At 45.1% G+C, this 24219-nt stretch overlaps 1 protein-coding gene across 2 annotated transcripts in view; it reads right to left on the reverse strand.

Moving 5' to 3' along the window:
- Positions 1 to 13237: 13237 nt before the first annotated feature.
- Positions 13238 to 24219, reverse strand: part of SYT17 (synaptotagmin 17) — a 93938-nt gene continuing 82956 nt past the window's right edge. For both annotated transcript variants that reach the window (XM_025370845.1, XM_025370846.1), the window contains exon 8: positions 13238 to 14658. In XM_025370845.1, the coding sequence (XP_025226630.1) occupies positions 14462 to 14658 (197 nt within the window). In that variant the 3' untranslated portion in view covers positions 13238 to 14461. The remainder of the gene's footprint in view (positions 14659 to 24219) is intronic.

A 24219-nucleotide genomic window follows, 5' to 3' on the forward strand; every position in this document is an offset into this window, starting at 1 on the left:
AAGACTTGCTCTCAGTGTGGGAGGACACCATACAACTGGCAGGGAGCCAACTGGAAAAAAATGGTCAAAAGGAAGGGGATTGGTCCTGTCTCTGCTCTCCCTCTTCCTTCCAGAGTCATACACTTTTTCTCTTTTTGCCTTTGGACATTGGATTCCAGGTTCAGTAATGGGATTCTAGGGATTGCACCAGTAGCTTCTGGGGGCTCTTGAGTCTGACGGGAGGCTGCTCTGCTGGCTTCCCTGGTTATGAGGCTTTGGACTTGGACTGAGCCATGCTCCCAGCTTTGAACCACACTCCAGCTTCTCTGGTTCTCCAGCTTGTAGTTGGCCTATCCTGAGACTTCACCTTTGTGACTGTGTTTGTCAACTCCTCCTCAATAATTCCCCTTCCATCTATCCTACTGGCTGTCTCTCTGGAGAACGCGAAAACAGATTTTGGTACCAGGAGGTAGTTCTAGAGGAATAATTTTTTTTTTTTTTTTTTGAGATGGAGTCTTGTTCTGTCGCCCAGGCTGGAGTGCAATGGCGCGATCTTGGCTCACTGCAACCTCCACCTCCCAGGTTCAAGCAATTCTCCTGCTGCAGCTTCCCAAGTAGCTGAGATTACAGGCACATGCCACCCTGCCCAGCTAATTTTTTTTTTTTTTTGGTATTTTTAGTAGAGATGGGGTCTTACCATGCTGGGCAGGCTGGTCTCAAACTCCTGACCTCATGATCCGCCCGCCTCAGCCTCCCAAAGTGCTAGGATTACAGGCATGAGCCACTGTGCCCGTCCATTTACAGAAACAATTTTAAGAATGAATTTCCTTACTTGGTTTTGGGGTTGCTGGAATTGGCTCTGTAATCTGATTAAATCCCAAAATGCTAAAGACTCTACTTCTCATAGTACAGAGAGCATTGATAGTCCATGGCGTGAACTGTTAATAGAGATACACAAAATAAATGCACTTGATACTCCTAGTTCACTACTAATAAGAAGCAAGGAATTTAGTGACCCTGTGCATGATACTTTTGAGCATTTGTAGAAAGCCAAGGCATAGAATGATGTGGGTTAGTTGCTCCTAACATCCGTAGACAAAGTGATGAAAGAAAAGAATGAGGACAGGGACTCAATTTCTCAGCTCTAGATACACACAATGAGCCTGGAAGCTTCTAAGTGTGCCCTGAAGCAGAATCTTCTCTCCTGTATAGTCATAGGATTGAAAGTGCTGAAAATCAAACACAAGCCCTCATCCTGCAATTGGCTGACTTACACTGAAAGGTAAACTCAGTCCCTCAGAGTGTCTACTGTTAAGGTGAGGGTACTGATTGGGAAAGAATGGGCCCTGTGAGTTGGGAGGGATGTGTGGGAGGATTCTGGTGAGGCTGGAATACTGAACCCCTATTTTTTTTTTTAAGAGACAGGGTCTTGGACGGGCATGGTGGTTCACGCCTATAATCCCAGCACTTTGGGAAGCTGAGGGGGGCGGATCACTGAAGGTCAGGAGTTTGAGACCAGCCTGGCCAACATGGTGAAACCCCATCTCTACTAAAAAATGCAAAAATTGGCCTGGCGCAGTGGCTCATGCCTGCAATCTTAGCACTTTGGGAGGCCGAGGTGGGTGGATCACGAGGTCAGGAGATTGAGACCATCCTGGCTAACACAGTGAAACCCCGTCTCTACTAAAAATACAAAAAATTAGCTGGGGGTGGTGGCGAGCACCTGTAATCCCAGCTACTTGGGAGGCTGAGTCAGGAGAATGATGTGAACTTGGGAGGCGGTGCTTGCAGTGAGCTGAGATCATGCCACTGTACTCCAGCCTGGGTGACAGAGCCAGACTCTGTCTCAAAAAATATAAAATAAAATAAAATACAAAAATTAACCAGGCATGGTGGCTGGCACCTGTAATCTCAACTACTCGGGAGGCTGAGGCAGGAGAATTGCTTGAGCCTGGGAGGTGGAGGTTACAGTCAGCCACGATGGCACCATTGCACTCCAGCCTGGGTGATCCAGCAAGACTCCATCTCAAAAAGAGAGACAGGGTCTTGCTCTGTTGCTCAGGTTGGAATGCAGCAGCACAATCACAGCTTACTGCACTGAGCTCTTAAATTCTGATGAATCTTGTTTCCCAAGTGAAGTGGCCTCACTGTCCGCAGTGGTATAGGTCTTATACCACTTACAGGTCTTATAAGTTAATCCCCCTTGTCTAGGGGGATTAAACCCTGCATTGCTTGAGGAAACAGAAGTGGCCTCCTCCAAGGCAGTTGCCAGGCAAGACAATGCGGATTCTCCTCTGGATCTAGCTCCACCACCCCTTTTTACTTCTAGACCTATAACCTGTCTATAATCCCAGCAGGCCCATAAAAGTGAGGCACAAAATATGACCCATGAGAAGGTACGCTACCCACCAAAAGAACTACATGAGTTTTCTAATTTATACATGCAGAAATCTGGAGAACATGTGTGGGAAAGGATATTCAGGATGTGGGATAATGGTGGAAGGAACAGAAAGTTGGATCAGGCCTAATTTACTAACATAGGCTCACTAAGCAGAGTCTGCATTAGTGTTGCAGCTTGGGGAGTTAGAAAAGATGTTAATAGTTTGTTTTCTTGACTGGTTGGCTGAAACATGGATCAAAAGATGGCCCACCATGATGGAGCTGGTGATGCCTGATCTCCCCTGGTTTAATGCAGGAAGAGATTTAAAGGTGTAGGGAGATTGGGATGATCGAGTAGATTTGTCACATAAAATCTACTCACTCACACTGGGAGGGACCAGAAAATATGCCTTTGACTAATGCTTGAGAAATGGATCTGTGAGGGGAACACTAGCATCCTTGAAGAGTTCTGTGATTGTTCTTCTCTGTAGGCCAGACCTTACAGTGGGAACTGCAGTCACTCAACTGGAAAACTTAAATGCAATGGGAATAATTGATTCTGGGGTAGCGGGAGCCAAGTAGCAGCACTAACCATCAAAGGCAAGATGGGCGAGGTTACCATAATGGATCACAAAGGCAAAGCGACAACCAGAATAGTTGGCCTCCTATTGACCTGTGGCACTGGCTAATTAATCATCGTGTTCCTGTTGGCATTGGCTAATTAATCATAGTGATCCTAGAAGTGAAATAGATGGGAAGCCTACCACATTCTTTTATTTGTTTAATTATTTTTATTTTTAAAATTTTAATTTTTTTAGCTACTAAAAAAATTTTTTTTAAGAGACAGGATCTTGTTTTGTCACCCTGGCTGGAGTGCAGTGGTACAATCACAGTTCACTGCAGCCTTGATCTCCTGGGCTCAAGTGAGCCTCCCTCCTCAGCCTCCCAAGTAGCTAGTACTACAGATGTGTGTCACCTTGTCTGGCCCTGGAAGTCTACTACATTCTTATTTGATCTATGTAAGCAGAAAACTTTCAAGTCAAGTGAACAAAAGTAATTTAAATCATAAAAACAGGGAATCATGGTCCCTCAATTAATTTCCAGACTTGAGTCAGCCTACAGACCCAGAACCCTTTGAAAGAAGGGGAGGCTGAGTCTCCCTGAGGAAGGACCCTGGTACACTACTGAAGATTTAAGCTGTTAATCTTTTCCCATCCTTCCCCAGAGGGACCTATGGCCTTTTACCATAGGTAACTGTGCACTGGGGAAAGGGAAATCATCAGAACTTTGGGGACTACAACACTGGCTCTAACTGACATTGATTCCAGGAAACCCAAAAAGGGCACTGTGGTCCTCCAGTCAAAGTAGGGGCTTTTGGAGGTGTGATAGAAAATTAAAATCTAAGGACCCCAAACTCACTATGCCAAGGAGAAAAGCTAAGCTTGGGAACTGAGTAATGCAAAAACTGCCTTTCTTTTGTTCCTAACCAGATAGCTATAACTTCACATGCTTATTTTATCTTATGTAAAATGTAGATCTACTGAGTGTGAGATGAATACGTAATTGACTTTTCCTCTCATTCATTCCTTTTCACATGTAAAATGTGGATTCACTGAGCACTGGTCAGAGCCTCACAAGAATGTGACCGCTCCCTTCACTGTGTATCTTCCCCCTCTTTTTTTCTTTCCTCCTTTCCCTCCTGCCCCTCTTTTTCCTTTAAATATTGAAGTCCTCAAAATTATCTTGGGAAAAAGCACAGGCTGTAGATTCTACTCTAACATGTGTCTCTTTTTCCCAGGCACATCCTCAACCTTAACAAAATAAACCTCTAAATTGATCGAGATCTGTCTCACACACTTTTTGGTTTACAGAGGTCAGGTAATTAGTGGGGCTTTAGCCCAGGTCCAACTTACAGTGGGTCCAGTGGGTCCTGGAACCCATCCCATGGTTATTAAACATTCCCTAGTTCCAGAATGCTTAACTGAAATAGACATACTTAGCACCTGGCAGAATCCCCACATGGACCCCCTAACTTATGGAGAGAGGACTATTATGGAGAGAAAGTTCAAATGGAAGCCATTGAGCTGCCTCTATGTAGAAAAATAGTAAATCAAAAACAATATTGCATCCCTGGAGGGATTGCAGAGATTAGTGCCATCATCAAGGGCTTGAAAGACACAGGAATGGTGATTCTCCGTTCAGTGTTCAGTTTGGATGGAGAACACATCTCCATTCAACTCTCTTATTTGGCTGGTGCAGAAGACAGATGGATCTTGGAGAATAACAGTAGATTATCATAAGCTTAACCAACTGGTGACTCCAATTGCAGCTGCTGTACCAGATGTGGCCTCATTGCTTGAGCAAATTAATACATCTCCTGACACCTAGTATGCAACTATTGACCTGGCGAATGCATTTTTTAGGATCCACCGTAGTTTGCTTTCAGCTGACAAGGCCAGCAATATACCTTTCCTGTCCTACCTCAGGGATACATCAGTTCTCCAGCCCTATATCATAATTTTGTTTGCAGGGATTTTGACTGCCTTTCCCTTTTACAAAGTGTCACATCGGTCCATTACATTGGTGACATTGTGCTAATTGGACATAGTGAGAAGTAGCGACCACTCTGAACTTATTGGTAAGACATTAGTGGGTGGAATATAAATTTAACTAAAATTCAGAGACCTTCTACATCAGTGAAATTTCTAGGATTCCTGTGGTGAGGGGCCTGTTGAGGTGCTCCTTCTAAGGTGAAGGATAAGTTGTTGCATTTGGCCCTTCCTACAACCAAGAAATAGGCATGATGCCTTGTGGGTGTATTTGGATTTTGGAGGCAACACATTCCTCATTTGGGTGTGTTACTCTGGCCCATTCACTGAGTGACCCAAAAAGTCGTTGGTTCTAAGTGGGGCCCCAAACAGGAAAACGCTTGGTAACAGGTCCAGACTTCTTTTAAAGCTGCTCTGCCACTTGAGTCTTATGATCCAGCAGATCTAATGATGCCTAAGGTGTCAGTGGCAGATGGGGATGCTGTTTGGAGTTTGGAGCAAGGCCCTGTATCATCCACAGATAATTCCTCTCCTGTTGAGAGATGGCTCTTGGCCTGATACTTGGCCTTAGTAGAAACTGAACTCTTGACTATGGGTCACCAAGCTCTCATGCCACTTGAGCTGCCCATCATGAATTAGGTGTTATCTGATCCACCAAGACATAAAGTTGGACATGCACAGCAGCACTCCCTCATCAAATGGAAGTGGTGTATATGTGATCAGGCCTGAGCAGGTCCTGTAGGCACAAGTATGTTACAAGAAGAAGTGGACCAGATGCCCAGATCCCCACTCCTGCTACACTATCTTCTCTCTCCCAGCTTGCACCTTTGGGCTCATGGGGAGTACCCTATGATCAGATGACAAGAAAAGAGAAGATTGGGGTCTGGTTTACAGATGTTTCTGCATAATAAGCAGGCATCACCCAGAAGTGGGCAGCGGCAGCAGTACAGTCACTTTCTGGGACATTTCCAATGGATAATGGTGAAGGGAAATCTTCTCAACTGGCACAACCTTGGGCAGTGCACCTGGTTGTGCACTTTGCTTGGAAGGAGAAGTGGCCAGACATGTGATTATATATTGATTCATGGGCTATAACCAATGGTTTGACTGAATAGTCAGGAACTTGGAAGGAACATGATTGGAAAATTGGTAACAAAGAAATTTGGGGATGAGGTATGTGAATAGACCTCTCCGAGTGGGCAAAAAATGTGAGTATTTGTGTCCTAGGCAAATACTTACCAAAGGGTGGCCTCAGCAGAGGAGGATTTTAATAATCACGTGAATAGGATGACCTGTTCTGTGAATACCAGGCAGCCTCTTTCGCCAGCCACCCCATCGTTGCCCAGTGGGATCATGAACAAAGTGGCCATGGTGGCAGGGATGGAGGTTATGCATGGTCTCAGCAACATTGACTCCCACTCATCAAGGCTGGCCTGGCTACAGGTGGCCACTGCTGAGTCCTCAATCAGCCAGCAGCAGAACTCAGTACCGAGCACCCAATATGGTATCATTCTTTGGGGTGATCAACTAACTACCTGGTGGCAGTTTGATTATATTGGACCACTTCCATCATCGAAGAGGCAGCATTTTGTCCTTGTTGGAATAGACACTGACTCTGAATATGGATTTGCCTTCCCTCCACGCAATGCTTCTGACAAAACTACCATGTGTGGACTTACAGAATGCTTTGTCCACCATCATGATATTCCATACAACATTGCTTCTGACCAAGGAACTCATTTTACAGCCAAAGAAGTGTGGCAGCGGGCTCATGCTCATGGAATTCACTGATCTTACCATGTTCTCTACCATCCTGAAGCAGCTGGCTTGATGGAACAGTGGAATGGTCTTTTGAAATCACAGCCAGCTAGTTAACAATACTTTATAGGGGTGGGGCAAGGTTCTCCAGAAGGCTGTATATGCTGTGAATCAGAGATGGTATTTTTTCTCTGATAGCTAGTATTCACGGGTCCAGGAATCAAGGAGTGAGCATAAGAGCAGCTCCACTCACCATTACTCCTAGTGATCCACTAGCAATTTTTTTTTTTTTTTTTTTTTGCTTCCTGTTCCACGACATTGTGTTCTGCTGCCCTAGAAGTCTTAGTTCCGGAGGGAGGAATGCTTCTACCAGGAGACACAATAGTGATTCTATTGACCTGAAAGTTAAGACTGCCACCTGGCCACTTTGGGCTGCTCATGCTCTGAGTCTACAGGCTGAGAAGGGAGTTATGGTGTTGGGTAGGGTGATTGAGCTGGACTACCAAGGGGAAACTTTATACTACTCTACAATGGAGAAAAGGGAAAATATGTCCAGAATACAGGAGATCCCATAGGATGTCTTGTAGTATTACCATGCCTTGTAATTAAGGACGATGGGAAACTACAATAACACAGTCTAGGCAGAAGTATGAATGGCCCAGACCCTTCAGAAATGAAAGTTTGGGTCACCTTGCTTCATAACAAACCAAGAGCAGGCTGACACAGTGGCTCACACTTATAACCCAGCACTTTGGGAGGCCGAGGTGGAAGGATCGCTTGAGCCCTAGAGTTCAAGACCAGCCTGGGCAACACAGGGAGACCCTGTCTCTATAAAAACAAAACAGAAACAAAAATGAAAAAATCTTGACCAGCTGAGGTGTTTGCTGAAAGCAAAGGGAATACAGAATGGGTAGTAGAAGGTAGTTATGAACATCAGCTATGACCTGCACCAGTTACAGAAATGAGGGTTATAATTATATGAGCATTTCCTCCCTACTTGGTTAAGAAACCACTATATATACAGGGCATCTCTCAATCCCCTGTGCATATGTACACATATATTAAGCAAATATCTTTGTTTTCTCTTCTGTCTAATTCTTTTATCATTTAATATAAGATTTATCAACTTTATTTTTATTTATTTATTTTTGAGACAGAGTCTCGCTGTGTTCCCAGGCTGGAGCGCAGTGGCACCATCTCAGCTCATTGCAACCTCCGCCTCCCGGGTTCAAGCAATTCTCCTGCCTCAGCCTCCTGAGTAGCTGGGACTACAGGCGTGCACCACCATGCCCGGCTAATTTTTGTATCTTTTAGTAGAGACAGGGCTTTGCTATGTTGGCCAGGCTGGTCTCAAACTCCCGGCCTCAACTGATCAGCCCACCTCAGACTCCCAAAGTGCTAGGATCACAGGCGTGAGCCACCCTGCCCAGCCAGATTTATCAACTTTATATCAGCATTTAAGCATTGTCAATTTTACATCCTAGTATTTCAGTTATGGACTATTGGGAGAAGAGTAAACATCACTCAAGAACTTTACCTCCTCTTCTGGGGATGGGATTCATGCATTTTTGGTTGTACTTTGGATAGCTGTATCATGTTAGGTGGAAGCATGACTCTGTAATTGTCTTTATTTGGAGATTAAGTATGGTTGAAGGAGACATGCGAGGGTGCCAGGTTGACAAGGGATAGGCTTATGAGGGTTAATTTTAGGTGTCAGCTTGACCGGGTTGAGGGATCCCTACACAGGTGGGGAAGCATTGTTTCTGGGTATGTCTTGGGGATCGTTTACAGAGAATATTGACGTGTGACTCAGTGGGCTGAGAGAGGGAGATGCCCTCAGCGTGGTGGGCGCCATCCGATTGACTGGTGGTCTGGCTGGAACAAATGGGCAGAAGGGGGATTGGCCCTTTCTGATCTCTTTCTCCCTTCCAGAGTGGGACACTTTTCCTCTTTTTGCCTTTAAAGGGACATCAGACTCCAGGTTCTTCGGTTTTTGGACTCTGGGACTTGCACCAGCATCATTCAGGGGCCCTTTGGGTCTAACTAGGGGCTGCACTATTGGCTTCCCTGGTTATGAGGCTTTGGACTGGGATAGAGCCACGCTCCTAGCTTCTCCGGTTCTCCAGCTTGCAGTTGGCCTATCCTGAGATTTCTCTGCCTCTCTGATGATGTGAGCCAATTCCCCCTAATTAAATCCCCTTCCATATTTCCTACTGGTACTGTCTCTCTGGGAGCCCTAATACAGTTAGATAGTAAAATAATGACCCAAAGGACCGCTGCTGCCAACCTATAGGGCACTGCCATCCAGTCTTTTTTCTAGGCGTAAGTTTTCGGTTTTTACCTACAAATCATTCCAGAGTTATTTTTAAATGGTATTTTTGATCATAAAAAGGGCAGATATCCCACTGCCAGTGGATGACAGTCCACCTGGAGAGGAGAGGAGAGGAGAGGAGAGGAGAGGAAAGGAAAGGAAAGGAAAGGAAAGGAAGGGAAAGGAAGGGAAAGGAAGGGAAAGGAAGGGAAAGGAAGGGAGGGGAGGGGAAGGGAGGAGAGGGGAGGGGAGAGGAGGGGAGGGGAGGGAAGGGGAGAGGAGAGGAATTTTCTTGCAGTGATTCCCAGCTTTCTAGGAGTGAAATATCAGTGCCCAGGAAATAGCTACTCCCAGCACCCTGGGACCCACCCTATGTGAGCAGAGCTGGGCAGGGGTCATTAGCTTCTACCAAGTCCAAGGTGTGGGCTGGAATCCTGGGGTGCCCTGGAGTCAGCCATGAGCTCGGAGTCACTGCCAAGGAGGGAGAGGGGGATGTTGCCTCACCCAAGAAGGTGAGCGGACTCTTGGATGGTCCTGGGAAAGTAGAAGTGAGTTTAAAAATCCCCAACCCAGCTTTTTTTCTTTGAACTCAAGTTCCCATTCCAAAGAGGGTGTTTAAGTGGACTGTGTATCTCTTTTCCCACTTCCTACCTGAAGAGGGGGAGGAAGCCAATGAAAACGAGTGGGCAGCCCACAACAGGGCACCTTGGGCGCAGGTTTCTACAGAAACTCGGTCCTTCCTTCACCTTTCAACACATCCGTCTCATCTCCTGAGGAGCTCTATTCCTGGAGATGTGAAAGGCTCTGATCTGTCCACCACTGTTACCTCTGATCATCCAGCAAACACTGCCTGATGTGTGCTAGCAATCATCACCATCATGCAGTGTGCCAAGGGTTATGGTAAAACTTTGCAGGCAAAAAACAGAAAACAAAACAAAAACAACTAAACAAACAAATCCTCCGCAGGCATTTTCCCAGCTAATCAACCCTAAGGGGTAACAACTGTCACCCTATTTCCGGACATGGTGGTGAGTGCCTGTGGTTCCGGCTACTTGGGGAGCTGAGGCAGGAGGATCGATTGAGCCCAGGAGTTCGAGACCAGATTGGGAACATAGTGAGATTCTGTCTCAAAATAAGACAAAAAAAAAACAGAATTGTCATCCTATTTTTAGATGACACAGCCCAGCGCAGTGTTTAGTTTACACTGACTCTGACTTAGTTTGCTAGGGCTGCCTTAATAAAGTGCCACAGACTGGGACTTAAACAACAGAAATTCATTGTGTCACAGTTCTGGAGGCTGGAAGTCTGAGATTGAGGTGTCAACAGGGTGGGTTCCTTCTGAGGGCTGTGAGGGAAGATTTGTTCCAGTCCTCTCTCCTTGGCTTGTAGATGACTTTCTTCTCCCTGTCTCTTCACATCTTCTTCCCTCTGTGTCTGTCTCTGCATTCAAATTTCCTCTTGTTTTTTCTTTCTTTTTTTGAGACAGAGTCTCACTCTGTTGCCCAGGCTACGATCTCAGCTTACTGCAACCTTCGCCTCCTGGGTTCGTGCTATTCTCCTGCCTCAGCCTCCCAAGTAGCTGAGATTACAAACATGTGCCACCATGCCTGGCTAATTTTTTGTATTTTTAGTGGAGGCAGGGTTTCACCATGTTGGCCAGGCTGGTCTCGAACTCCTGACCTCAAGTGATCTTCCTGCCTTGGCCTCCCAAAGTGCTGGGATTACAGGCATGAGCCACCGCGCCTGGCCAAATTTCCTCTTCTTATAAGGACTCCAGTCATATCAGATGAGGGCTCACCTCATGACCTCACTTCAACCTGATCACCTCTGTAAAGACCCTCTCTCCAAATAACGCCACATTCTGAGGTTAGGAATCCAGCAAATCATCAACCCGTAACAGGGTAGGCAGCTGGCCCTGGGCTGGCTTTTTATCTCTATTGCAGTTACTTGACACTTAAACTTACTAAGTCTTGAATTCCAGCTGGGCGCAGTGGCTGGAATTATGGGAGGCCGAGGCAGAAGGATCACTTGAGCCCAGGAATTCAAGGCCAGCCTGTACAACATAATGAGAGCTCATCTCTACAAAAAATTAAGAAGTTAGCCAGGTCTATGATCCCAGCTACGGGGGGAGCTGAGGTGGGAGGATTGCGCCCAGTGCTGTGAGCCGTGATCCCACCACTGCACTCCAACCTGGGAGATGGAGCAAGTCCTTGCCTCAGAGACAAAGCAAAATGAAAAAATTCTTGGCCTCCCCATTTATAAAAGGAGATTAACATCTCTTTTACACCCCTGAAGGTTGCTGCATGAGGCTTAAATGTGATGTTTGGCACCTTGAGTGGTGCTAGTCGGCCCTCTTGTTATTACTAATGAAGGTGGCAAATGCTGGGGATGCCCTGCCTCATATCCCTCAGTCCACCTGGCTCCCCTGTGGCTGTAGAGAGCTGTGTTGTGCACATACACAGCTGACCACATCAAGCACATGTGCCTCTTCCTCTGCCCAGAGATTTCTCTGATGTTATGGGAGCTTATACGGACCACGCTGGACAATCCTGAAGTGCCAACATTTAATGCTTTCAGGGCAGCCTTTAAGCCATGAGGAGGGACAAGGGCCAGTAATTAAATACTCCAGCTTCTGCATAATGATCATTCTTTAGTGTTTTCTACAGGGGTCCTCAACATGACTGAGCTCACAGTACTAATTCATGAAGCCTTTTGCTTTTCTCCTTTCCCTTATTCTTCACTTATGCTTGCCGGGGTGGTCTGCACCCAAGTCCTCATGTCAAGGTCTGTTTTTGAGGCACCCTAGAACAACGAGGAAATTGAGGCTCAGAAGATTTACATGGTTTGTGCCCCAGTACACAGTTAAGGAGTGGTGGGCCCGGGATTTGAACTATGGTTTCTTAGGCCCAGAGCTCTTGGGCCTCATCACCAATGACTCTACCTCTAGTTCTAAATGCTTATTATGTACCTATATTCACTAATTTTGTTTGTTCTTTTATGCTTTTATCTTCTTCTGTAAACCACAGTAATGAAGCCATTTCATAGAGAAGGAAAACACTTCTCCTTTTCTTTTCTGAAAACTTAACTGATATCGTTTGGATGTTTCTTCCCCTCCAATCTCATGTTGAAACGTGATCTCCAGTGTTGGAGGTGGGGCCTGGTGGGAGGTATTTGGGTAATGGGGGTGGATCCCTCATGAATGGCTTGGTGACGAGTGAGTTCTCACTCTATTAAATAGAGCTGGTTGTTTAAATGAGCCTGGCACCTCCTCCTCTTTCACTCTCACTTCCTCTCTTGCCAAGTGACACACCTGTTCGCCCTTTGCCCTCTACCATGATTGTAAGCTTCCTGAGGCCTCAACAGAAGCCACACAGATGCCAGCACTGTGCTTCCTGTATAGCCTGCAGAACCATGAGCCAAATAAACCTCTTTATAAGTTACCTAGTCTCAGGTACTCCTTTACAGCAATGCAAAATGGATGAACACATCAACCTAACCTAGCCTTCCTGCTTCTCCCCCTTGACCGCCACAACACTTCCACTCCAGAATGGGAGACCCCATGAGGTTCTCTCTGCAATACCCAATGTAGCCCGAGGGGTGAAGCCATTTTGGCCCTTGGAGCAGTTACCTGAGTCAAGCCCTTAGCAGGGCCTGCCCAATAAAAAGCTAAATAAACTGTGAATCTTGCCCTGAGGATGTGAAACGTTTTATAGAGAAGAGCAAAGCTGGAATAATTGGCATTAGTACACTGCTCAAGTCAAACAGATGTATTGCAAATACTCAACATTCTTGATCCTCAAAATCTATGAGTATAATAAATATCGTTGTTTTGAGGCTGGGTGTGGTGGCTCATGCCTGTAATTCCAGCACTTTTGGAGGCTGAGGTAGGCGGATCACTTGAGGCCAGGAGTTCAGTTCCAGCCTGGCCAACGTGGTGAAACCCTGTCTCTACTAAAAATACAAAAATTAGCCAGGCATGGTGGTGCACACCTGTAATCCCAGTCACTCGACAGGCTGAGGCAGGAGAATTGCTTGAATGCAGGAGGTAGAGGTTGCAGTGAGCAGAGACTGCACCAGTGAGCAGAGACTGCACCACTGCACTCTGGCCTGGACAACAGCGTGAGATTTTGTCTCAAAAAAAAAAAAAAAAAAAAAAATCATTGTTTTGACTTGTTCAGTATGGTTTGGTACACAGCAGTACTAGCTGCAATGCCCTCCCACCTTCTATGTCCTGCGTTCATGAAGAAAAAGATAACTCGAATGCATGGCACAAATAAATAATCTTTAATTTCAATAAATAGCTCCCCATCACACCAGCCATTATGCTGTGGGAAAAGATACAGAAGCATCCAACAGAGAGAGAGGAAAGAGAGAGAGAGAGAAGACCTATTCTAACTACACTAATTCCTTAGCACGAGAGACATGACATTGGTTCACAGACAAACACAGAAGTATCCTCAGAGTATGACTAAGGAAGAAGATCATCATGGATGGGGTGTGATAGCCATTTTAATCCATGTATCAGGTCCTTTGTATGTCTTTTGTGGGTCACAATCACCATGATTCGGTCAAAAAATGTTACTTTTGCTCTATCATATCCTATTTACTTGACACACACATTACTGTTATCCAAGGTGGGGTCTCTGACAGACAGGAGGACACTGGTTGGACTCTCACTGGACAGGAGAGACAGAGAGAAGGCAGTGCTCAGGGCTGAGGTCCCAGCCCATCGCCATGCTCTCCAAGAGGACACATAGGCACACACGTCTTCGCCTGTGAGGGCACATGCACGAAGACATACACATATATACCCACAGGGAGTTTCCTGGGATGAGCTAACACAAGGACAATTCCATTAAGCCAGGAGAGGCTTCTGACACTGGCATGGTTTTGGTTGCCATTTGGCTTCTCCAAATGGTCCATAATCTAGTTATCACATTTACTAAGGAGAAGACAAAGATACTTACACCTTTAGAGAAAAGTATCAGGTTTGAAGAACCCCAGGGAACAGCAGCCTGTTCAGAAGTTACCCAGTGGGCGTGTGTTTTGGGAGTGGGGAGTGGTCAGGTCTCCCACACACTGGCCAAACTCTTGGTAAATAATACAGTCTTGATGGAGGTTGGCACCCTTTGGGAGGTCCTTTCTCTGGCCTGAGGGTTGAAAGTGCATTTTGGGGCAGGAATATTGACAAGAACGGGCAGTGCCAATAAGTCCGACGGCAGAGCCCACTGAGCTTGTGATCTACTACGGATGGGGCTTCTGGAAAGTTCCCAGGCCTCACTGACTGAGGGCGGCTATTTTGTGACCAATAGTCTGCTTCCTCTCAGTTCTGAGAGGACTTGGGGAGTCTGTGTGTCTGTGTGTGTGGACATGTGTAGACATGTTGTGAGTGTGTATGCAGGTGTGGATGTAATAGTATGTGACACATTTTTTTCCATCTTTTTTTTTTTTTTTAAACGAATGAAAGCTGCCTTCCCTGCAGCCCTCAGGTCACCTCCAGGGAGGCAGGAGACACGCGGTCACACTCAGCTCGAGACCTCAGGCTGTGCCACTGCTCCACGGCTGTGCGGTGCGTGTTGAGCATGCGCCTCCAGTGGTTGGACTCAGAGGGGCCTGAAGAGTACTGGCCAATGACGATCCTCCCGATGAAGTCATTGCTGCTCTTCATGTTATGGCCGAAAACTAGGGAGTCAGAGGGTCGAGGGCAGGAGAAAGGCAAGAGAAAGGAGGGGAACAGAACAGAAAGGCAGAGAGAAGACAGAGGCCATTAGTCTACACATTCGTCAAGTGCAAACTTGGCGGTCATCATTTAGGGCACGTTGTCTTTTTCCTTTCCTCGGTGAGAACTCCAACTCCCTCATCTCATCCTCCTGCGAGTCTCTGCAACAGCTGCACCTGGCTTCCTGCCATCCCATGCCAGCCAGATTCTTACCTCTCAGCCTTGGCATTGGCTGTTCCTTCTGCCAGATAGCTGCACCGCCTGCAATATGCAGCCTTAAACGTATGTCCCACAGCATCACCACACTGCATATAGAGCTCTGTAAGTGGATAGTTCTAGTGGAACAGTGAGCCTGTCAATGTAGTCCAGTTGAGCGATTAAACAAGGGTTTCTCAATCACGGAACTGTTGACATTATGGGCGGGATAATCCTTTGCTGTAACTGTCCTGTGCATTGTAGGATGTTTAGCAGCATCCCTGGTACCTACCTACTAGATGCTGATAGCAGCTCTCTCTACAGCTGTGACAACCCAAAATGTCTTCAGACATAGCCAAATGTCCCCTGGGGAGACCAGTGCATCCCAAATGGGAACCACTAGGTTAAGCCATGGTCCATGGGGCCAAATATCCTGGGCGCGAATCCTGGCTCTGTCATTTGACCAAGCTCTGGGACTCCGAGGCAGGCGAAGTAACCTCTCTGAGCCTCAGTTTCTTTGTTAGTTAAACAGGAATTTTAGTAGTGCTTCTCTCATAGGTCAATGTGCAATTGCTATGAAATATGTGTAAAGCTCTCAGCACACAGTGCCAAGCAAGTGGTAAGAGCTCAACAAATGTTACACTGCTATTTCGATCCTAAATTTCTGTCTGTTGACCTTTTATAAAAGAGACCTCATGTCTCCTCTGTTCCATTAAATGGTGGAAGTTTGCTGAGAGTAATGGCTATGGCAGTTTCTTCCACCCCTTGTTGTGCTGCATGTCTCTTTGAAAGGCTTCTCTGTTAATCCCAACTTAAGCTTAATTTGTGTCTTTCAAGCCTAATGAGATGGTTAACTTGATTTAGTTTCCTGGCCAAGTTCCGCCTAATTCTGTATCTGTGTGTGGGTAGTCCAGGCATGCCATCTCACTAATGGGAAAGCAGGCTACGCCTGTGTTATAAAGGAAGGGCTACAGAATGGGGAATATCACAGATTCACCCAGCGTGAGCCGAGCAAAGGCGGGCTAGATCCCAGGAGGGATGCCGAATATCATATAAACCAACTAAAATATGCATCCAAAAACAGAGCTTGAATGCTAACAAGCCTCTGTTCTCCCCTGTGGATTTCACACCACGAATTCCAAATGGTGAAAATGAGGGAGAAAAAGAAAAATGGAAAAATAAAAACAAAAACTCCATCCATCGTCCAAAAGCCAAAAAGACTTAGGGAAAACCAGGCTACGTGAAATACTATGTCATCTTCATCAAGAGGGGTGGGTACCTGTCAGCTCTGTGGAGAAAAAATGGACCGTGTATACTTTTTGTACATTTGGTAACATGTTCAGTATGCATAGGTGGACCTCATTTACATGCAAATTACTTATAAAAAGAAATAATAGGACTGGAAGCTTTGCTTAATAAATGAAATTGCTAAGGAGCTCTCGGCCTTTGAAAAAAAAAATGAATAGATAACACTCAAGGCTTTTTGGAATGACACTCAGTGGCCAGTGTAAGGTTTGATCTCACCAAACGAGGACAAGTTACCAAAGTCCCCTTCCCTGCAAGCCTCAAATCTAAAATCAGATACTATCATGAGGCCACTTTAGGTCCCATTTGGTTTTCTTCTTTGGGGGCAAAATGTTCTATCTTCTTCTTCCTCTCCAAAGTTCAAGACAATACAGAAACTTCCCTTGTAAATGGGTATGGGTTCTACTTCTTTGTGAAAGGGATTTAAGAGAGGAAATTCTGACTGGGCACGGTGGCTCCCATCTGTAATCCCAGCACTTTGGGAGGCTGAGGCAGGTGGATCGCTTGAGCCCAGGAGTCTGAGACTAGTCTGGGCAACATGGAGAAACCCCACCTTTACTAAAAAATACAAAAAAATCAGCCAGATGTAGTGGTGCATGCCTGTAGTCCCAGCTACTCGGGAGGCTGAGGTGGGAGGATCACCTGAACCTGGGGAAGTCAAGGCTGCAGTGATGGTGCCACTGCCTTGGATCTAGCCTGGGTAGCAAAGTGACCTTGCTTGTCTCAAAAAAAAAAAAAAAAAAAGAGAAACTCAGTCTCAAGTCCTCTCATGTGCTGCTGGTGGAAAAGCAAGTTAGATCAAATTTTGGGGTGGTTTACAACATCCGTTCAAAATAAATACATCATAATTCATAACTCAGTATTTCACTTCTAGGAATTGATTCCATAGAATTTTCTGCACAACTGGACAAAAATATACATACAAGGATATTTTATATAGCAGGAGTAGGCAAACTAGAGCCTCCAAGTCAAATGTAGACTACTACCTGTTTTTGTAAATAAAGTTTTATTGGGACACAGTCAAACCCATTTGTTTACATAATGCTGCTTTTGTGCAAAAAGGGCAGAGTTGATGTCTTAGTCCATTCAGGCCGCTGTAACAAAATGCCATAAACTGGGTGGCTTATAAACAACAAAAACTTATTGCTCACAGTTCTGGAGGCTGGGAAGTTCAAGATCAAGACACTAGCAAATTCGGTGTCTGGTGAGAAGCTGCTTCCTCACAGGTGGTATCTTCTCACTGAGTCCCCACATGGTGGAAGGGACAGACTAGTTCTCTGCGGCATCTTTTATAAGGGCACTAATCCCAATTATGAGGGCTCCAACCTTCATGACCTAATCATCTCCCAAAGGTCCCACCTCCTAATGTCATCACTTTGTGGGTTAGGATTTCAACATATAAATTTGGCAGGGTGGGGGACAACTATTCAGACTGACCACAGCAGCTGAGTAATTTGGAGGCCATGTGGCCCTCAAAGCCTCACATATCTGCTATCTGTCCAGTTCATCCATGTTGTAGTGTTACTTTTTACGGCCAGCTAACATTCTGTTGTATGGATATGCCATGTTTTGCTTATCTATTCATCAGATGATGAATATTTGGGTTGTTTCCACCTTTTAACTATTATTATGGATAATGCTACCGTAAACATTTATGAACAAGTTTTTTTTTTTCTTTTCTTTTTATTTTTGAGTGGGAATTTCACTCTTGTCACCCAGGCTGGGGTGCAGTGGCACGATCTTGGCTCACTGCAACCTCCGCCTCCTGGGTTCAAGTGATTCTCCTGCCTCAGACTCCCAAGTAGCTGGGATTACAGGCGCCCATCACCACACCCAGCTAATTTTTGTATTTTTTGGAAGACATGGGGTTTTGCCACATTGACCAGCCTGGTCTCGAACTCCTGTCCTCAGGTGATCCGCCCACCTCAACCTTCCAAAATGCTGGGATTACAGGCATGAGTCACCATGGCTGGCCTATGTACCAACTTTTTAAAGTCATACATTATGATCCATTTATATGAAATGTTCAGAATAGGCAGATCTTTAGAGACAGAAATTACCATTAGTGGTTATCAAGGATAGAGGAAAGAGGGAATGGGGAGTGATAGCTAATTGGCACAGAGCTCCTTTTTGGGGTGATAAAAATGTTCTGGAATTAGATAGTGGTGTTGGTTGCACAACCTTGAAAATATACTAAAAAGCACTGAATCATATACACCAAAAGGGTGAGTTTTAAGTTATGTGAATTTTATGTCAATTAAAAAAAAAACTGCTCCTTATAGAGAAGTTTGCTGACCCCTGCACCAGGGCATTGTTTATAAGAAAGAAAAACTGGAAATGACAAGACTGTCCCTGAGGGAGTGTAGCTGGAGCTGGTGGTGCCCTGCCTACCCCTCAGCCCACCTTGGAGGCTGCTCATGTTTTCTGTGCATAGTGTCCTACCTCAAGCACCTGCAGCTTCCTGCCTGAGCCACGCCAGCTTGTCTATGCTAACTGTGATTTATGGTGAGGACCTTGGGCCACTCAACATTAGCTTGACCTCTGCAGGAGCTGGAGACTAGGCTCAGCTACCCAGATAGTCAGCCATGACTATATGACCGACCTCCTCTAACTATGCTGGAAACCAATGCTCGGGTGACCTTCTTTGGGTGGCAATACCCTGAGTCTGTTGTCACACATCCTTGCAAGGAGAATCAGGCACTGCTCATATAACTCCAGTTGAGGAGAACAACTGGAAGTTTGCACCTGTCTCTCTTGGACTCTTTCCTATGACAAAGAGGACTCTTTCCCCTTTCTTAGTCTGCTGGGCTGCTATAACAAATTACCATAAACAGGGAGACTTATAAACAACAGGAATTGATTTCCTAATGGTTCCAGAAGCTAGGAAGTCCAAGATCAAGGTACCAGCAGATTCGGTGTCTGGTGAGGGCTTGCTCTCCTTCATAGGTGGTGCCTTCTCATGCAATAGAAGCAGCAAGGCAGTTCTCTTGGGTTTCTCTTATAAGGGCACCAACCACATTCATGAGGGCAGAGCCTTCATGGTCTAATCACCTTCCACATGGGGATTAGGATCCAACATAAGACTTTGGGGGGAACAACACATTCAGACCATAGCAGCAATCTTTCACTTTGCTGATTTTAATCTGTATGCTCTTTCTGTAATAAACTGTAACCATGAGAATGGTTGCAAGTTCTGTGGTGAATCATTGAACCTGAGGGTGATTTTGAAGACCCCCATACTGCAGATATCCACTCGTCAAACGTCCTTGATTCGTTTTCCTCCTTTTCCTGTCTCATTTGCCATTCCCTTACTCAAGCTTCCTGAGGTCACCTCCTAGTAGCCTACTTGAGCTCAAGTCATTAAGTTTGTCTTTGGGAGTTACCTAGAATAAGACTGGAGGAAACAAATTAAGTAACTTCTGAAGTAATAATACCACGGAAATCCATGTTGCCTTTAAAAATGAGACAGACTTATCTATGTGAAATGGAAAAATCTCCAAGACATATTGCTAGGAGACAAAAGCACATTACAAAACAGTATATGTAAGCACAATCTTTTTGTTAAAAAGAATGTTAATATACGTAAAGAAAACAATATCTGGATGTTCACCACACTGTTTAGAGTGGCTCTGTCTGGGAAGGGGGAAACAGAGGAAAATTTCCACTTTCTGTATCATATAAGTATGTACAGTTTGAACTTCTTACAGCAAGTACATATTAGTTTGGAAAGAAAACAAAGGAAAAATAAGTCACCATTAGAGAATCCACATGTAAGTCGCCAGAAGGGACGAAAACTAAAAGGAAGTCTAATATCCTACGCTCCTCATCCCAATTTGTAGAGTAACTTGGCTGGTGAATCACTTGGCCCTTGAAAGATGGGAGCGCTTGAGTGATTCAGCCTTTCTGATGGGAGGCAGTTTCTGCCATGGCCATCTGAGTTAATTAGCAGGCACTGGAACTTGCAAATCACTTGGTAAAGTTATGGCAATCTTAACAGTCTTAAAAAAAACTAAATGCAAATTATAATAAAGTGAAGCTGAAGATAACTCATGACTTCTATTAGAAAAGTTGCCTGGGAGAATATCAAGATTGCCATCACTGTAAATTCTAAGAAGTGTGTTGGAGAACATAGAGAATTAAAACTAGACATGTCAGGGGCCAGGTGCAGTGGCTCACACCTGTAATTCCAGCACTTTGGAAGGTCAAGGTGGGAGGATCGCTTGAACCCAAGAATTTGAGACCAGCTTGGGCAACATAGCAAGACCCTGTTTCTACAGATTTCTTTTTTAAAGACTAAACATGTAGAATCCAGAAAGGGGCGTAGGGACAGTGGATCAGATAACCCAGCCCTCTCCATGTTATAAGTAAGGAAACAAAGTCACATAGCTAATTGGTGATAAAATTTGCAGTATTTAATAACCTGTGAATGAAACCAATTCCTTATAATCACATTCCTAAATTCGTTCTCTTTAGAAACATCCATAACTAAAAATTTTGTTGTAAAGTACTGCCACCAAATATTCCTACTGATGGTTATGGGGGACTCCTTTTAATGTAGTCACTAATGTATTTCTGGATATTGTAAGCCAAAAATACAATTCTAAGCCCCCTAACCATCTGAATGGACCTCTCCTCTTGGCCAAGGGCATTCCAAAGGTGACCTGAAAAGGTAGTTCAGGCTGTGATGGGAAGGGGAAGTCAGACATGCCACCATTAACATCAAGACAGATCTTAAGACTGATAGAACTAATTCTTTTTTTTTCTTTTCTTTTTTTTATTTTTTGAGACAAGGTCTCGCTCTGTTACCCAGGTGCGGTGGCATGATCTCAGGTCACTGCAACCTCTGCCTCCCAGGCTCAAGTGATCCTTCTACCTCAGCTTCCCAAGTAACTGGGACCACAGGTGCACACCACTATGCCTGGATTTTTTTTTTTTTTTTTTTTTTTTTTTTGGTACTTTCGGTAGAGATGGGGTTTCACCATGTTGCTCAGGCTGGTCTCTAACTCCTGAGCTCAAGTGATCTTCCCGCCTTGGCCTCTCAAAGTGCAGGGATTACAGATGTGAGCCATTGTGCCCAACCAGAAAAGACTCTTTAAGTCTGATAAGAAACATTTACAATCTATTCTCTCTGAAGCCTGCTACCTAGAGGTTTTATCTGCATGATAAAACCTGAGTGTCTACAACCCTTTATTGTAATTTAGACATTGATTTCAGGTCTTTAGATAATAACCAATTGCCAGTCTTTGAATCCACCTAAGACCTGGAAGTCACCCCACACGCTCCCCAGTCCCTGCTTCCAGCTGCCCCATCTTTCTGGACTGAACCAACGTACCTCTTACATGTATTGATTGATGTCTTATGTCTCCCTAAAATGTACAAAACCAAGCTGTAGCCTGACCACCTTGGACACATGTTCTCAGGACCTCCTGAGGCTGTTTCATGCACAGGTCCTTAGCCTTGGCAAAATAAACTCCTAAACGGATTGCGACTTGTCTCAGATACTTTTTGGTTTACAAAATGTACACACTCTAAGTGTACCCTAGTCATCTGGAAGCAATTTCTCAACAACCTGTACAATCTGAAGTGTGGCAAAAAAAAAAAAAAAAAAACCATCAAAACAGTCAGAATTGATGTCACAAGTCTATGCACAAAATCCATGAAGAGGGGCTTTCTCCAAGAACCTATTTAATGCTCATGGATTTAGACATAATTCAAATTAACTCAGTCATCTGGTTTTCCCATCTGGAGTAACTTAATATAGTGGATTGTGAGTACCAGATAGACACAAGAACTCAAAAAACTACAATAGAATGAAACCATTTGGTGAAGGGGCAAATAACATTTTCCTCCTTCACAGGGCTGGGGGCTATGCTCAGAGTGATCATTTATTTTTATAATTATGATCATGAATCCATTAGAATGTTCTGCTGAATGGACCAAAGGAAGTATGGGAATTTTGCTATCATACACAGTTAAAAATGTTAAGCCTCGTTTACAGCTTAAGGGGAAAGTGATCAGTTAGTGGAAACTACTCTCACAAACTGCTTTTAGTTCTCTCCCAATGATTAGAGAGTGGCACCTTGCACAGTACCTTGCTCTAATGTTTTCTATCCGGATTTTGCTGAATCTTCAGCATCCTAAGGCTACCCTCTGGGGACAGGCAAGTACCCGGAAGTCCAGTTCCCTTCCTCAGACAGTGCACGGACACACCCTGCCTATTCCACTTTTAGGAATTTGAGACACAACTTACCTGGAAAGAGTTATCAACATATCTATTTCCACCGTACCACAGCAATTTAAGTTGGGGAAACACAACCAGGAAACAAAAGTGTGGTGGGAGGGACCCACCAGGGCTCAAAGGTCAGGCTTTGAAGGAGCCCAGGATAAAGATCAGTTTATTAAGCACCTACTGTGTGTTAGGGCCACGGCTAAGCACGTCAGTGGATTGACTCATTTAATCATCACATCAAACTTCCAGAACAGGGTTTCTCACCCTTGATACTGCTGACATTATGGGCCAGATCATTCTGTATTGTGCGGTGCTGTCCTGAGCACTCTAAAATGTTTGGTAGCACCTATCATCCCACGCTAAATATCATTAGCAATTCCTCCATCTCCCCTGTTTCTCTTTTTATTTTATTTTATTTTATTTTATTTCATTTTATTTTATTTTATTTTTGAGACAGAGTCTTGCTCTGTTGCCCAGGCTGGAGTGCAGTGGTGCAATCTCGGCTCACTGCAACCTCTGCCTCCCGAGTTCAAGCGATTCTCCTGCCTCAGCCTCCTGAGTAGCTGGGACTACAGGTATGCACCACCACGCCTGGCTAATTTTTGTATTTTTCAGTAGAGACGGGGTTTCACCATGTTGGCCAGGCTGGTCTGGAATACCTGACCTCAGGTGATTCGCCTGCGTCAGCCTCCTGATGTGCTGGGGTTACAGGCATGAGCCACCATGCCTGGCCTCCTCTATCTCCCTTGTGACTGCCAAAAGTATCTCTAGACATTGCCAGATGTACCCTGGGGATACAATTGCCACCCTTCCCACCCCCCACCTCCCACATTTGAGAAGTGCGTTAAGGCAGTTGCTTTCACTGGCTCATTTTACAGCTGAGGAGAGTGAGGTCTAGAGGGTGAAGGGAGATCACTCACTGTTTCAGTCAAAATCTAAGTAGCCTGAATGAGTCAGGGACAAGTTGAGGCTTTCACCTGTTGATATTTGCTGTAAAAACGAATTTGTTCTTTACCACAGGAGCTAAATTCTTTGGTCGCTAATTTAGTTTGCCAAGGCAGACGGTTCTGGAAGGGAAGCTGGATGACTTAGAATGTGGGTGTAATAAACACTGCAAATTAAAAGGAAAAAAAAAACCATCTTTATCGGTGGAAGCAGACTCCACAGTTTCTCATTTTGCATTTGGTTCACAAGGTAATGAAGGACTCTCATCTGTGCCCTAGGCTCTCACTGCTCCCATATATGCAACTCTGAGTCACAGCACAGTGCAGGGACACCCCCAGATTATGGCTGGCACCCCAAACCCTCATCACTGTGCCCTGCGATCTACCTCTTTGATGCTAGGTTAAGATGTTCCCCTATTTCTGAAAGAAAAAAGGAAAAAATGCACAGCAGGACCCACCCTGGGCTGTTTCATAGTCCTGCCTACTTCCTCATCGTCAAGGGGTACCCACAATTCATCATCAGGTTGTTCATGAGTTATCTGAACTGTTGGAGGAGACATAACGCAGTCTACACGGGCCTGTTTCTTCCCCCCTTTCCTTCTTCCTACAGGGCAGCTCTGACACACTGCAATACAGGTGGTCCTCATTCTCTTTTCAACTTTTGCAAAACCTCTTCTCACTAGAGCACTGCCTTTTTGTTTTTCTTCTTTCAGAAACCTAGAAGCTTTTTCAGGTTTTCTTTTTTTTTTTCTTTTTTTTTTTTTTTTTTTTGGGGGTTTTTCCCCTTCTCCCCCCGTGGGGTGGCGTAGGGGCATAACCGCTGCCCGCTGAGAGCACCCCCCCCCGGGTTG

This window comes from Theropithecus gelada, chromosome 20 (assembly GCF_003255815.1).
Source record: "Theropithecus gelada isolate Dixy chromosome 20, Tgel_1.0, whole genome shotgun sequence".
NCBI classification, from domain to species: domain Eukaryota; kingdom Metazoa; phylum Chordata; class Mammalia; order Primates; family Cercopithecidae; genus Theropithecus; species Theropithecus gelada.